Source organism: Schistocerca serialis, chromosome 4 (genome assembly GCF_023864345.2).
Source record: "Schistocerca serialis cubense isolate TAMUIC-IGC-003099 chromosome 4, iqSchSeri2.2, whole genome shotgun sequence".
NCBI lineage: Eukaryota > Metazoa > Arthropoda > Insecta > Orthoptera > Acrididae > Schistocerca > Schistocerca serialis.
The window spans coordinates 804869297-804881339 of record NC_064641.1 but is presented as its reverse complement, the minus strand read 5'-3'; the positions used below and the strand labels follow the sequence as shown (position 1 = coordinate 804881339).

The 12043-nt window shown below is 42.2% G+C and overlaps 1 protein-coding gene across 1 annotated transcript in view; it reads left to right on the top strand.

The window, feature by feature from the left end:
- The window catches only part of LOC126474961 (uncharacterized), a 442827-nt gene that overhangs the window by 151407 nt on the left and 279377 nt on the right, over positions 1-12043 (top strand). Inside the window, exon 2 of the mRNA XM_050102486.1 lies at positions 7026-7137. Coding sequence (XP_049958443.1) covers positions 7065-7137 — 73 coding nt within the window. The 5' untranslated portion in view covers positions 7026-7064. The remainder of the gene's footprint in view (positions 1-7025; positions 7138-12043) is intronic.

The window sequence follows — 12043 nt, the reverse complement described above, 5'->3', positions numbered from 1 at the left end:
TTCTGCCATCGTCTATATACAAACTGAACTAAGAATATGCACCGTTATACATTGTCGAACGTTTTTGCTAGGTCGACAAATGGTAAGAACGAGTCTTGATTTTTCTTACGTCTTGCTTCCATTGGAAAGGGCAGCGTTAAAACTGCCTGTCTAGTGCCTTTAACACTCCGAGAACCAAAGTGAAGGTTGTCCAACAGATCCTCACTGTTCTTTTTAGTTCTTATCTTCGTTAATGTTTTCAGCAACTCGCATGCATGAAGCGTTAAGCTTATTCCCACGTATCTGCCCTTGCTACCTTGCTATCACCTATATGATTAATAGAAGAATTCCCTCTGCACTCTTAATGCTAATCTCTTTGTTTTTAATTTCACAGAAGATTCTCTTGACTTTTCTGTTACACTGGATCTCGTATCCCGACTGTTTATTTTTAATTTCGTCACTTTTTTGATGCAGCCATTTCGTCTTGGTTTGCCTTACTTCCTATTATTTCAGTCCTAGGTGACGTATACTGCAGTATTTCCTTAATATTTTTGTTAATACTACTTTCTTCGTTCAGTAGAAATATTTCTTCTGTTACCTTCCTTGTACGAATGTTTGTCTGCCCAACGTCTGTAACTGCCCTTTTTTGAAGATGTCCACTCCTATGAATGCCTATTGTGATAATCTCTATCGCATTATGTACAGCATTAGAGACCTCCAAATGCACCTCGTTAGTTCATACCACGCCGATATTCCAGACGAAACGCTCGAACTTTATTTCGCTTCTCATCACAACTAATTTTTTATATCTGGTCTTGGTCACGCCTGACAACAGAACGTCTGATTTTGTAATCTGATCAAGTTGGAATCTTACGGTATCTCAAGAACATTTCTCACTGTATCTCATCTGCTTGTGTTATTTGACCAACGTATTCGCTATGGCAGCCAGCAATATATTGTACAACTCAAGCAGTCTTTTTCATCTGTCATTCCTTCTACCAATCCCATGTTATCCGCTACTATTACTTTCCACCAGCCATGATTATTAGATTATTGTCTCCCTTTACATACTGAATTACGCTGTAAATATCCTCATATTCTGCTTGTGGCCTCAGCATGTATACCTCAACAATTGTTGCTGGTTTCTGATAACAGCAATCCTATCACCGAACTGTTCACAGTACCTCATTCTGTGCGATACCTTCCTACTTGCATGATACCATTTTCTTCTGCTGCAGATATTAACCTATATTCCTTCGACTAGAAATCTTTCTTTGTATTTCACCTCACTGATTCCCATTATATATTAAGCCTTCGCATTTCTTTTCCAAATTTTCTAGCTCCTCTAACATACACAATCTTGACATTTCAGGCTCCGATTCGGATGACATTATCGATTCGTTGACTAATCAGACTTTTTCTCGTGATATCCGTCCCCTTGGAAATCCCCTGCCGGAGATCCAAATGGGAGATTAATGCGGAATCTTTTCCCTGTGTACCGATCATCATGACAATGTTTGAATTGCAGGATACGTCTCCTGTGGGCGCACGTTATGTGTTTTTTGTGCAGTAGTCTCATGGGGCTCTGAATCTTCATGTGATTGATCAATGCTGATTATGCCAACTTTTAGGGGTAGTTCCCAGCACCAAGAACTAGAGATTGCTCTGAAACTCTGTCCGTTCCTACGCCCTCTTGGACATGGCTGTTGGTAGATCGAGAATGACTTCTTATAAGTGTCGATCAAAAAGTTTCTGCTCGAAGGTCCTTCTCTCCAGAATCGCTATTAAAGTCAGTAAAATCGCTATTGAGGTAAATATCCCACCGACGCACTGGGCTGTAGGTACCCGTTTGGTGAAGAAATCCGTAAATGTCTGCTGCACATAATTGTATGAGAGGAATCGTCGTCCTTTCAGGGCCTTATTTAAGGGACCGAAGTCGCGGTAACCACATGAGAAGAGATCAGTTTCAGAGGTGGGTGCTGGAATGTCTACCAGTTGAGTTGATGTTAATTCTGCGTTACAAGTTTTGCGATATGGGGACGTGTGGTATCGTGAAGCAGCGGCACGGAACTTGGCGCAATATTCCAAAGCGCGTGTTTTCAATAGGTACACTGGAGGATTCACTTTCGTGGTTATACGATGGATGTCTACCGCTGTTTGTCCTTTGGCAGTCCAGAAAACAATAAGAGCACGTTGGTCTGGTTTGGACGCATTCGCTTGTAACAACACCTCCTTTCAAGCTTCGGCATTTACCACGGGCACTCCCGAAAGACACGAATGCTGCACTAATCCCTTGCCTACACGTCATTGCTTAGACTACTGGCCATTAAAATTGCTACACCACGAAGATGACGTGCTACAGACGTGAAATTTAACCGACACGAAGAAGATGCTGTGATATGCAAATGATCAGCTTTTCAGAGCAATCACACAAGGTTGATGCCGGTGGCGACACCTACAATGTGCTGACATGAGGAAAGTTTCCAACCGATTTCTCATACACAAACAGCAGTTGAACGGCGTTGTCCGGTGAAACGTTGTTGTGATGCATCGTGTAAGGAGGAGAAATGCGTACCATCACGTTTCCGACTTTGATAAAGGTCGGATTGTAGCCTATCGCGATTTCGGTTTGTCGTATCGCGACATTGATGCTCGCGTTGGTCGAGATCCAATGACTGTTAGCAGAATATGGGATCGGTGAGTTCAGGAGGGTAATACGGAACGCTGTGCTGGATCCCAACGACCCCGTATCACTAGCAGTCGAGATGACAGGCATCTTATGCGCATGGCTGTAACGGATCGTGCAGCCACGTTTCGATCCCTGAGTCAACAGATGGGGACGTTTGCAAACAACAACCATCTGCACGAACAGTTCGACGACGTTTGCAGCAGCATGGACTATCAGCTCGGAGACCATGGCTGCGATTACCCTCGACGCTGCATCACAGACAGGAGGGCCTTTATGGTGTACTCAACGACGAACCTGGGTGCACGAATGGAAAAACGTCATTTTTTCGAATGAATCCAGATCTTGTTTACAGCATCATGATGGTCGCATCCGTGTTTGGCGACATCTTGGTGAACGCACATTGGAAGCGTGTATTCGTCATCGCCATACTGGCGTATCACCTGGCGTGATGGTATGGGGTGCCATTGCTTACACGTCTCGGTCACCTCTTGTTCGCATTGACGGCATTTTGAATAGTGGACGTTACATTTCAGATGTGTTACGACCCGTGGTTCTACCCTTCATTCGATCCCTGCGAAACCCTACATTTCAGCAGGATAATGCACGACCGCATGTTGCAGGTCCTGTACGGGCCTTTCTGGATACAGAAAATGTTCGACTGCTGCCCTGGCCAGGACACTATCCAGATCTCTCACCAATTGAAAACTTCTGGTCACTGGTGGCCGAGCAACTGGCTCGTCACAATACGCCAGCCACTACTCTTGATAAACTGTGGTATCGTGTTGAAGCTGCATGGGCAGCTGCACCTGTACACGCCATCCAAGCTTTGTTTAGCTCGATGCCCAGGCGTATCAAGGTCGTTATTACGGCCAGAGGTGGTTATTCTGGGTACTGATTTCTCAGGATATGTGCACCCAAATTGCGTGAAAATGTAATCACATGTCAGTTCTAGTATAATATATTTATATATTTGTCCAATGAATACCCGTTTATCATCTGAATTTCTTCTTGGTGTAGCAATTGTAATGGCCAGTAGTGTATATACCCGTATCGGAGTCGCGCTTCGTGGCATATACGCTGCAGTAACGCCCGCAAACAGAAAACTGTTGATCGCCCCTACACAACGGAAATTTTTGTTCGCCATTGCAGAAGATTTTATTCAAAATATAAGCAGTAGCTACCCTGAACCATGGATGTAGGACGTCTCGGCTACTTCCTCCTATTTTACATGTGTTCTTAAAACTAATATAATTTCATCTACATAAACATACATACATCATGTATGTCGGAGAGTACTTTCTGGTACTGCTAGTCATTTTCTTTACTGTTCTACCCGAAAATGTAGCAACAGAGAAATGACTGTTAATATGCAAGAGTATCTTATCTGGGCTTGGCGGTTCTTACGCGAAACGTACGTTGGCGACAATGGAATAGTTCTGCATTCAGCTGCAAATGTCTGTTATGAAAATTTTCTCTGTAGTGCTTCGCGAAAAGGGCTTCTTCTTCCCTCCAGGGATTGCCGTTTCAGTTCACAAAGCACGTCCGTAACGCTCTCGTGTTGATCGAACTTACTACGCGTAAGATCCAAGAAATATACACAAAACACCGAAGTCACACCCGGCTCTTACACCCCCAAAAGATCCGCTGAGATCAAACCCTACATCGTTACCAGTCACTCCAAGCTATGATAATGTCGAAATTCTAACCTCGATCTCATCTTTTCGAGACTGGGTGGCGAAGTAAACCATACAATTTCCTTAGCCAAAGAATTTAATCGAAAGAGAAAGCGGTTTCAGCCTGAAAAAAGCATGGAATTCGGGCCTTTCTTTAATAAATAGCCAAAGATGTCACTACAGTGCAACAACTATTGACACATAGATATCCCAGCGTGGTTCGACATGTTCACCACAGACTCAGTTTACACAAAGCTCTTTCCCAGAAGGACGTCTCTGGCCCTAGTGTCTGTGTGGACACAAGTTAAATGGAGCGGTCCATGGGTTTAAAAGGCCGACGTGAGCCTTCAGTCAACTCAGTCGAAAGACGGCCTACAGCTATATGGCCGAAGTACCAGGTGAAGAAATAGGGTTTCAGCAGTTTCGCGCCTGGTATCTAATTCGTTTATTTGCTGCTGCCATTTACAAATGACTAGCCATCGAATTACTAATACAAGGCGTATTTTCACAATATGAAATTGTACACGTACATAATGTGAAATTTTTCTGCATCTGAGTCTAATTCTACATCTGCGTCTCTGTCTTTGTCATTCCAAGTGTGATGTTACCGCGTTTGTGTGCTTGTTCTTATTTGTGCATGTGTTTGTCCTTGTTTGTTAAATTCGTGTAACGTACGTGATACATTATCGGTTATTTTATTCGGTATGATCCAATAGTAAACTTTGATATTTCTTATTAGTAATAAGAATTAATAGTATTGCAACTTTAAATACATGCGGATTTAAAAGCAATTACGAAATGAAAATCTTGTAATTTTCTTTTTGTGAGATGAAGATGGAAATTGAGGAAGATGGAAAGAGGTTGTGACATACTATACTTTATGACATATTAAGCATTAGGAAAAACTTTCTAAAATAACAAGAATTTTGCATTTAAGAAAGAGAAATAAAAAATAATAGGAAAGTACATAGATTTGTATTAGGGATCCCACCACCTAGCTATCCTGGGTGTGACAGCTCGGCAGATCATCGAACCTGTCATATTCTTACTAAATATCTGTAACATTCATCTGGTAAAATTGTGCGCCTCCGGTAGCTGAATGGATGCCGGATGCTCATTTTTCTTACTAAATATCTGTAACATTCATCTGGTAAAATTGTGCGCCTCCGGTAGCTGAATGGATGCCGGATGCTCAGCGTGTTCGGTCAGACGGTTAGCTGCCCTCTGTAATAGAAAACAGCTAACGGATCAACGATGAACATTAACAGGTGTCATGGGATGTCCGCCCTGAACATATCCAACGAACAATTACGAACAAAATGAGATCGGAGAAAAAAAAAAAAAAAGAATGGTCAGCGTAACGGCTTGTCAATCCTCTGGGCCCAGGTTCGAGTCCCGGCTGGGTGGGGGAATTTTCTCCGCCCAAGGACTGTATTTTGTGCTGTCCTCATCATCATCCTATCATCCTCATCGACTGCAGGTCGCCGAAGTGGCGTCAATTTGAAAGACCCGCACCCGGCGAACGGCCTGCCCGGCGGAGGGGCCTAGCCGTACGATTAAATTAAATTTCATAAATTGATGTGTACAGGAGTGTGTTGTATTGCTCTTACATTACATTTGTTACAGGTCATTTGTGCTTTACACAAAGTCATAATCGGTACATTATTTCTGCACCTCTGATTTCCTTATCTCTACATGTTGTGCGCATGGTGTTTCTAATGTCTGTAATGTAAAACCTCATTTAAGTTAAATAACCAATTGCATCATTTTCCTAAGCTTAATAAAAAGTATATCACTTAAATTACACATATTACTCAAGACGTTTCTAGATGTATTAAAATGACAGTTAATCCTTTTCTGTGTTTCTTAATTTGGTCTTATCTTACATCTAGGTTTGTAGGTTAATCTCACTGTTTGCATCTGTTTCAGCATCTATTTCTACACTTGTGCCTGTGTCTCTGTCATTCGAAGTATGATGTTCGTTTGTGTGCTTGCTCTTATTTGCCTGTGTGTTTGTTCTTGTTTGTATAATTCGTGAAACGTGTGTCATACATTATTGGTTATTTTATTCAGTATGCTGCAATCGTACGCTTGTTGTAGAATTTGTCCTGTGTTGTCATCCTCAGTTCGAAGTATGTGTGCGAGTCTGTCACTACCTAGCTCTCCACAGGTGCACGTGTGTTCGGCTGAGATCAAATCGATGGAGGTGTGGTTGTGGACCATGGCACTTGAGGACATGGACCATGGCCCGTGTGGGATCTATATGTTTCCTTGATGTTTGCGAAATAGCTGTGGACGCTACGCCCATTCTCTCTGACATATATCATTTCGCCAATGATTTAGTTGGCGCATTTCTATGATGTCCTCTCTTATAATTTCAAGTACCTTATCGCGTCTGCCTTTTTTTCAACTCGTACGTTGCTGCTCTTTGACGGATGGCAATGTCAATGAGGCTCTCGATATCCCGAGCAGAATGCTTCTTTGGCCATGTATCACAATGATTTTATGTGTTGCAAGCCTCAGTCGATCGACAACTAGTAGATCTTGTAGTGAGTTATCTACGAAGCAGTTTTTATGGGCACATGTTGAGATAAGAGTCGGCCTTAGTTGATATGAGCGTTGCTGTTGTCAGGAGCGAGATACAGTGGCGGTATGTGAATGTGTGCACGTGTCTTGTGTTTCAGGGCGGTCAACCGCAGCAGCCTCGCGATGCGCTTGCCGCCATGAGACCTGCAGCTGCAGCGCCCCTGCTCGCCATGGCCATCAACATTGTCCTCTGCAACTTCACCACCACAGGTAACGCGCCCATCAAAATACTCGTATTTTAGGACATCGGGTACCCTCTCCCTAACATCCTATAAGTGGTAGCTAATAACTCATTAGAAATTATTAAATGAGACCATTCCGCATTTTCCGAAAACAGTCATTCGTAAAATATAATACACGTAATTATGAGACGGATAAAGACTGGAAGTGAAAATTTTAAACATAATTACGTGGGATGTTGTAAACCAACTCAATAATATAAAGTTATGACTCGGTGTCAAAGGGCAATTGCATGAGGTGTCGTAAATTTAATAGCAGTTTCATTTACCACATACATTATGGAGCTGGTGAAATAATTATGTAAACACTGAAGTTTAAATTTTATGTAGTAGGTCTGGTAACTGGATCACAAAAGGCGGAATAGATACACACATACAAACAGTATGAGGTATGGAGTCCAAAGATGCTAATATATGGAGTCAGTATCATGTGGTTCCTGAATTGTGTACAGAAAAGAGAAAAGTGACGGAAATATGTGTGAAATAAAAATGGAATCTACAAATGATGATGAGTATATAGATTAAAATCAAGAAGGGATCGGTTGGTAGGACATGTTCTGAGGCATCAAGGGATCACCAATTTAGTATTAGAGGGCAGCGTGGAGAGTAAAAATCGTAGAGGAAGACCAAGAGATGAATACACTAAGCAGATTTAGAAGGATGTAGGTTGCAGTAAGTACTGGGAGATGAAGAAGCTTGCACAGGATAGAGTAGCATGGAGAGCTGCATCAAACCAGTCTCAGGACTGAAGACCACAACAACAACAGATTAAAATCAGGTAAAAAAAAAATGAAGTGACTATCAAGTCAAAATAAAACAATGCCGGAAAATACAAATACAGAAGAGGGGCTAAAATCTCAGATACAGATGGAGTTCGATTCTCTAATGAAGTGGGGGTGAGATGGTGGGCTACTGGTTATTCCTAAATAATTAAGTGGTGTGAACAACTTCAGACGTCCGCTACTAATGTTTAACTAAGATTTCCGTCGGTGTCTTTCTTTGTTTCTTGGATGGATGTCAGATCAGCCCCCATGGTCTAGAGGTAGCCGGCACGGTAGCTCAGCGTGTTCGGTCAGAGAGCGGGCTGGTCTCAGTAATAAAAAAACTGAGTGAAGAGATCAACAACTAACTTCAAACAATGTCATGTGATGTCCGCTACGACCAAACACAATGAACAGTAAGGAACAAACCGTAAAAAAGGGGATAGCGTGTTTGGTTATTAATCACAAACTTCCTCGAATCGTGTTTGAAACCCGACACTGTTTAAATTTTGGTTCACAATCAGCATTGGCGGCCGAAGACTTCTGGAATAATAAGTCACCCTCATTCTGCCAACGGCCTTTGCAAAGAGGGCGGAGATGCGGACAGAGATTCAGGCCACTCTCTTGTCCTAAGGGTGGTAAACAGCCCATAAAGGCGGAAGAATCAGCATGAGGATGCAAAAGATAATGGAAACCACTGCATTAAATACACGTAACGTGTTTCCACAGGACATGTGGTCCCTAATTGAAAAAGAGTCATGATAATCTCCCCATTGGCAAAAGATTCCGAAATAGTCCCCCATTCGGATCTCCGGGAGGGGAGTGCCAAGGGAGAGGTGACCATGAGAAAAAGATTGACTAATCGAAGAAAGGAGAACGTTCTATGAATCGGGGTGTGGAATCTCAGAACTAAATTTGAAACGGGAAATGCAAAGGCTCAGATACAGTACGGGTCCGAGAAGTGAAATGGAAAGAAAAGAAGGATTTCTGGTCATATGAGTAAAGGGTAATATCAACAACAGCAGAAAATGGTGTAATGAGATTAGGATTCGTTATGAATAGGAAGGTAGGGCAAAGAGTGTGTTACTGTGAGCAGTTCCGTGAAATGGTTGTTCTTATGAGAATCTATAGCAGACCGACAACTATAGTTCAGGAATACATGCTAACGAAGCAAGCTGAAGACGAAGAGATGGAGAAAGTATATGAGGATACGGAAAGGGTAATACAGTTTGTAAAGGGAGATGAAAATTTAATAGTCATAGGAGACTGGAATGCAGTTGTAGCGGAAGGAGATGAAGAATAGGTTACAGTAGAAGGGGGGCTTGGGACAAGGAACGAGAAAGGAGAAAGACTAATTGAGTTCTGTAATAAATTTCAGCTAGTAATAGCGTATACTGTGTTCAAGAATCACAAAAGGAGGAGTTATATTTGGAAAAGGCCCGGTGATACGGGATGATTTCAGTTAGATTACATCCTGGTCAGACAGAGATTCCGAAATTATAGATACTCGATTGCAAGGAATACCCAGCAGCAGATATAGACTCAGATCACAATGTAGTATTTATAAACAGTAGGATGAAGTTTAATAGGTTAGTCAAGAAGAAACAATAGGCAGAGAAATGGGACACAGAAGTTCAAAAATGGCTCTGAGCACTATGGGACTTAACAGTTGTGGTCATCAGTCCCCTAGAACTTAGAACTACTTAAACCTAACTAACATAAGGACATCACACACATCCATGCCCGAGGCAGGATTCGAACCTGCGACCATAGCAGTCGCACGGTTCCGGATTGCGCGCCTAGAACCGCGAGACCACCGCGGCATGCGACACAGAAGTACTAAGGCATGACGAGATACGCTTCAATTTCTCTAAGGCAAGAGATACAGCCATATGGAACAGCTCAATAGGCAGTAGAGTTGAAGAAGAATGAACATATCCAAAAAGGGCAGCCACAGACGTAAGAAAGAAAAACATAGGTACAAACAAGATAACTGCAAAGAAACCCTGGGTAACAGAAGAAATACTTTAGTTGACCGATGAAAGGAGAAAGTGCGAACATGTTCAGGGAAACTCAGAAATACAGAAATACAACCTGTCGAGGAATGAAATAAACAGGATGTGTAGGGGGGCTAAGACGAAATGCCTGCATGAAGAATGTGAAGAAATCGAAAAAGAAATGATTGGCGGAAGTAGTAACTCAGCATACAGGAAAGTCAAAACAGCCTTGGGGTGAAACTAAAAGCATGGGTGGTAACATTAAGAGTCCAACAGGAATATTACTGTTAATGCAGATGAGAGAGCGGATAGGTGGAAAGAGTACACTGAAAGCCTCTATGAGGGGGACAATTTGTGTGACGTGATAGAAGAAAAAGGAGTCGATTTAGAAGAGGTAGCGGATCCAGTATTAGAATCAAAATTTAAGGGATATTTGGGGGACTTACGGTCTAATAAGGCAGAGGGGATGGATAACATTCCAAAAGAACTTTCAAAATCATTTGGGGGAAGCGGTAACAAAACGAGTATTCACAGTTGGGGTGTAGAATGTAGGAGTCTGACGACATACCATCTGACTTTCGGAAAAATACTATCCACACATTTCCGAAGACTTGAGGATGTGCTAGATCACGGCGTCAGTTCAGCTTTAGATAAGTTAAAGGCACCAGAGAGGCATTTCCGAAGTTGAGGTTGGTAATAGAAGCAAGACAAGTACGTAGAACAAGCTAAAAGAGGCGTTCGACAATGTAAAGTAGTGCAATATGCTCGTAGTTCTGAGAAAAAAAGGATGTAAGCTGTAAGGAGGTACGGGTAATATACATTATGTACAAGAGTCGAAAGGGAATAATAAGAGTGGACGATCAAGAACGAAGTGCTAGGATTGAAAAAGGTGTAATGCAGGGATGTAGTCTTTCGCCCTACTGTTCAATCTGCACATCGAAGAAGCAATGATGACAACAAAAGAAAGGTTCGTGACTGGCATTAAAATTCGAGGTGTAAGGATATCAATGATACGATTCACTGATGACACTGCCATCCTGAGTGAAAGTGAAGAAGTATTAGAGGATCGGCTGAGCCGAGTGAACCATCTAATGAGTACAGAATATAGATTGAAAGTAAATCGAAGAAAGACGAAGGTAATGAGAAGTAGCACAAATGAGAACAGCGAAAAACTTATAATCAGTATTGATGGTAACGAAGCAAACTAACCAATGACGGATGGAACAAGGGGGACATAAAAAGCAGACTAGCACTGGCAAAAGGGCATTCCTGGCCTAGAGAAATCTGCTAGTCTCAAACATAGCCTTTAATTTCAGGAAGAAATTTCGGAAAATGTACGTCTGCAATACAGCATTGTATAGTCGTGAAACATGGACTGTGGGAAAACCAGAATAGAAGAGAATCGAAGCATTTGAGATGTATTGCTGCAGACGAATGTTGAAAATTGGGTGAACAGAAAAAGTAAGGAATGAAAAGGTTCTGCGCAGAATAGGAGAGGAGAGGAATCTGTGGGAAACACTGACAAGGAATAGGGACAGGCTGATACAACATCTGTTAAGACATGAGGGAATGTCTTCCATGGGACTGGAGCGAGCTGTAGAAGGGAAAAACTGTAGAGGAAGACAGAGACTGGAATACTCCAGCGAATAATTGAGGGCGTAGGTTGGAGGTGCTACTCTGAGATGATGAGGTTGGCACAGGAGAGGGATTCGTGGAGGGCCACATCAAGCCAGTCAGAAGAGTGAAGATCCAAATAAAAGAGAAATGGAAGTGAAATAATGACTCTGGGATATTCGATGGTGAAGAAACTAGAATAATTTGAAACGTGGTGCTAACAAAGAAATTTAAAAATTAAGAGGACAAAAAATCTACCAAGTAATGAAGCACTAAACAGAATAGGTAAGGACAGAAGGGTAGGCATAACACCTAAAGTTTGGACATGTCAGAGGAAAATCTGCTGCTACGTCAAGGAAAACCAAGGTTCTGCAAGAAGCAGTAGAGGAGATAATTATCAGGGGCAAACCGAGACTAGATTGTTCAACACAGTACGTTTCATGACATTACCACACAAATATGAATTGGGGGAAAGCATCAAGCCAGTTAAGACGCTGGTGACTTA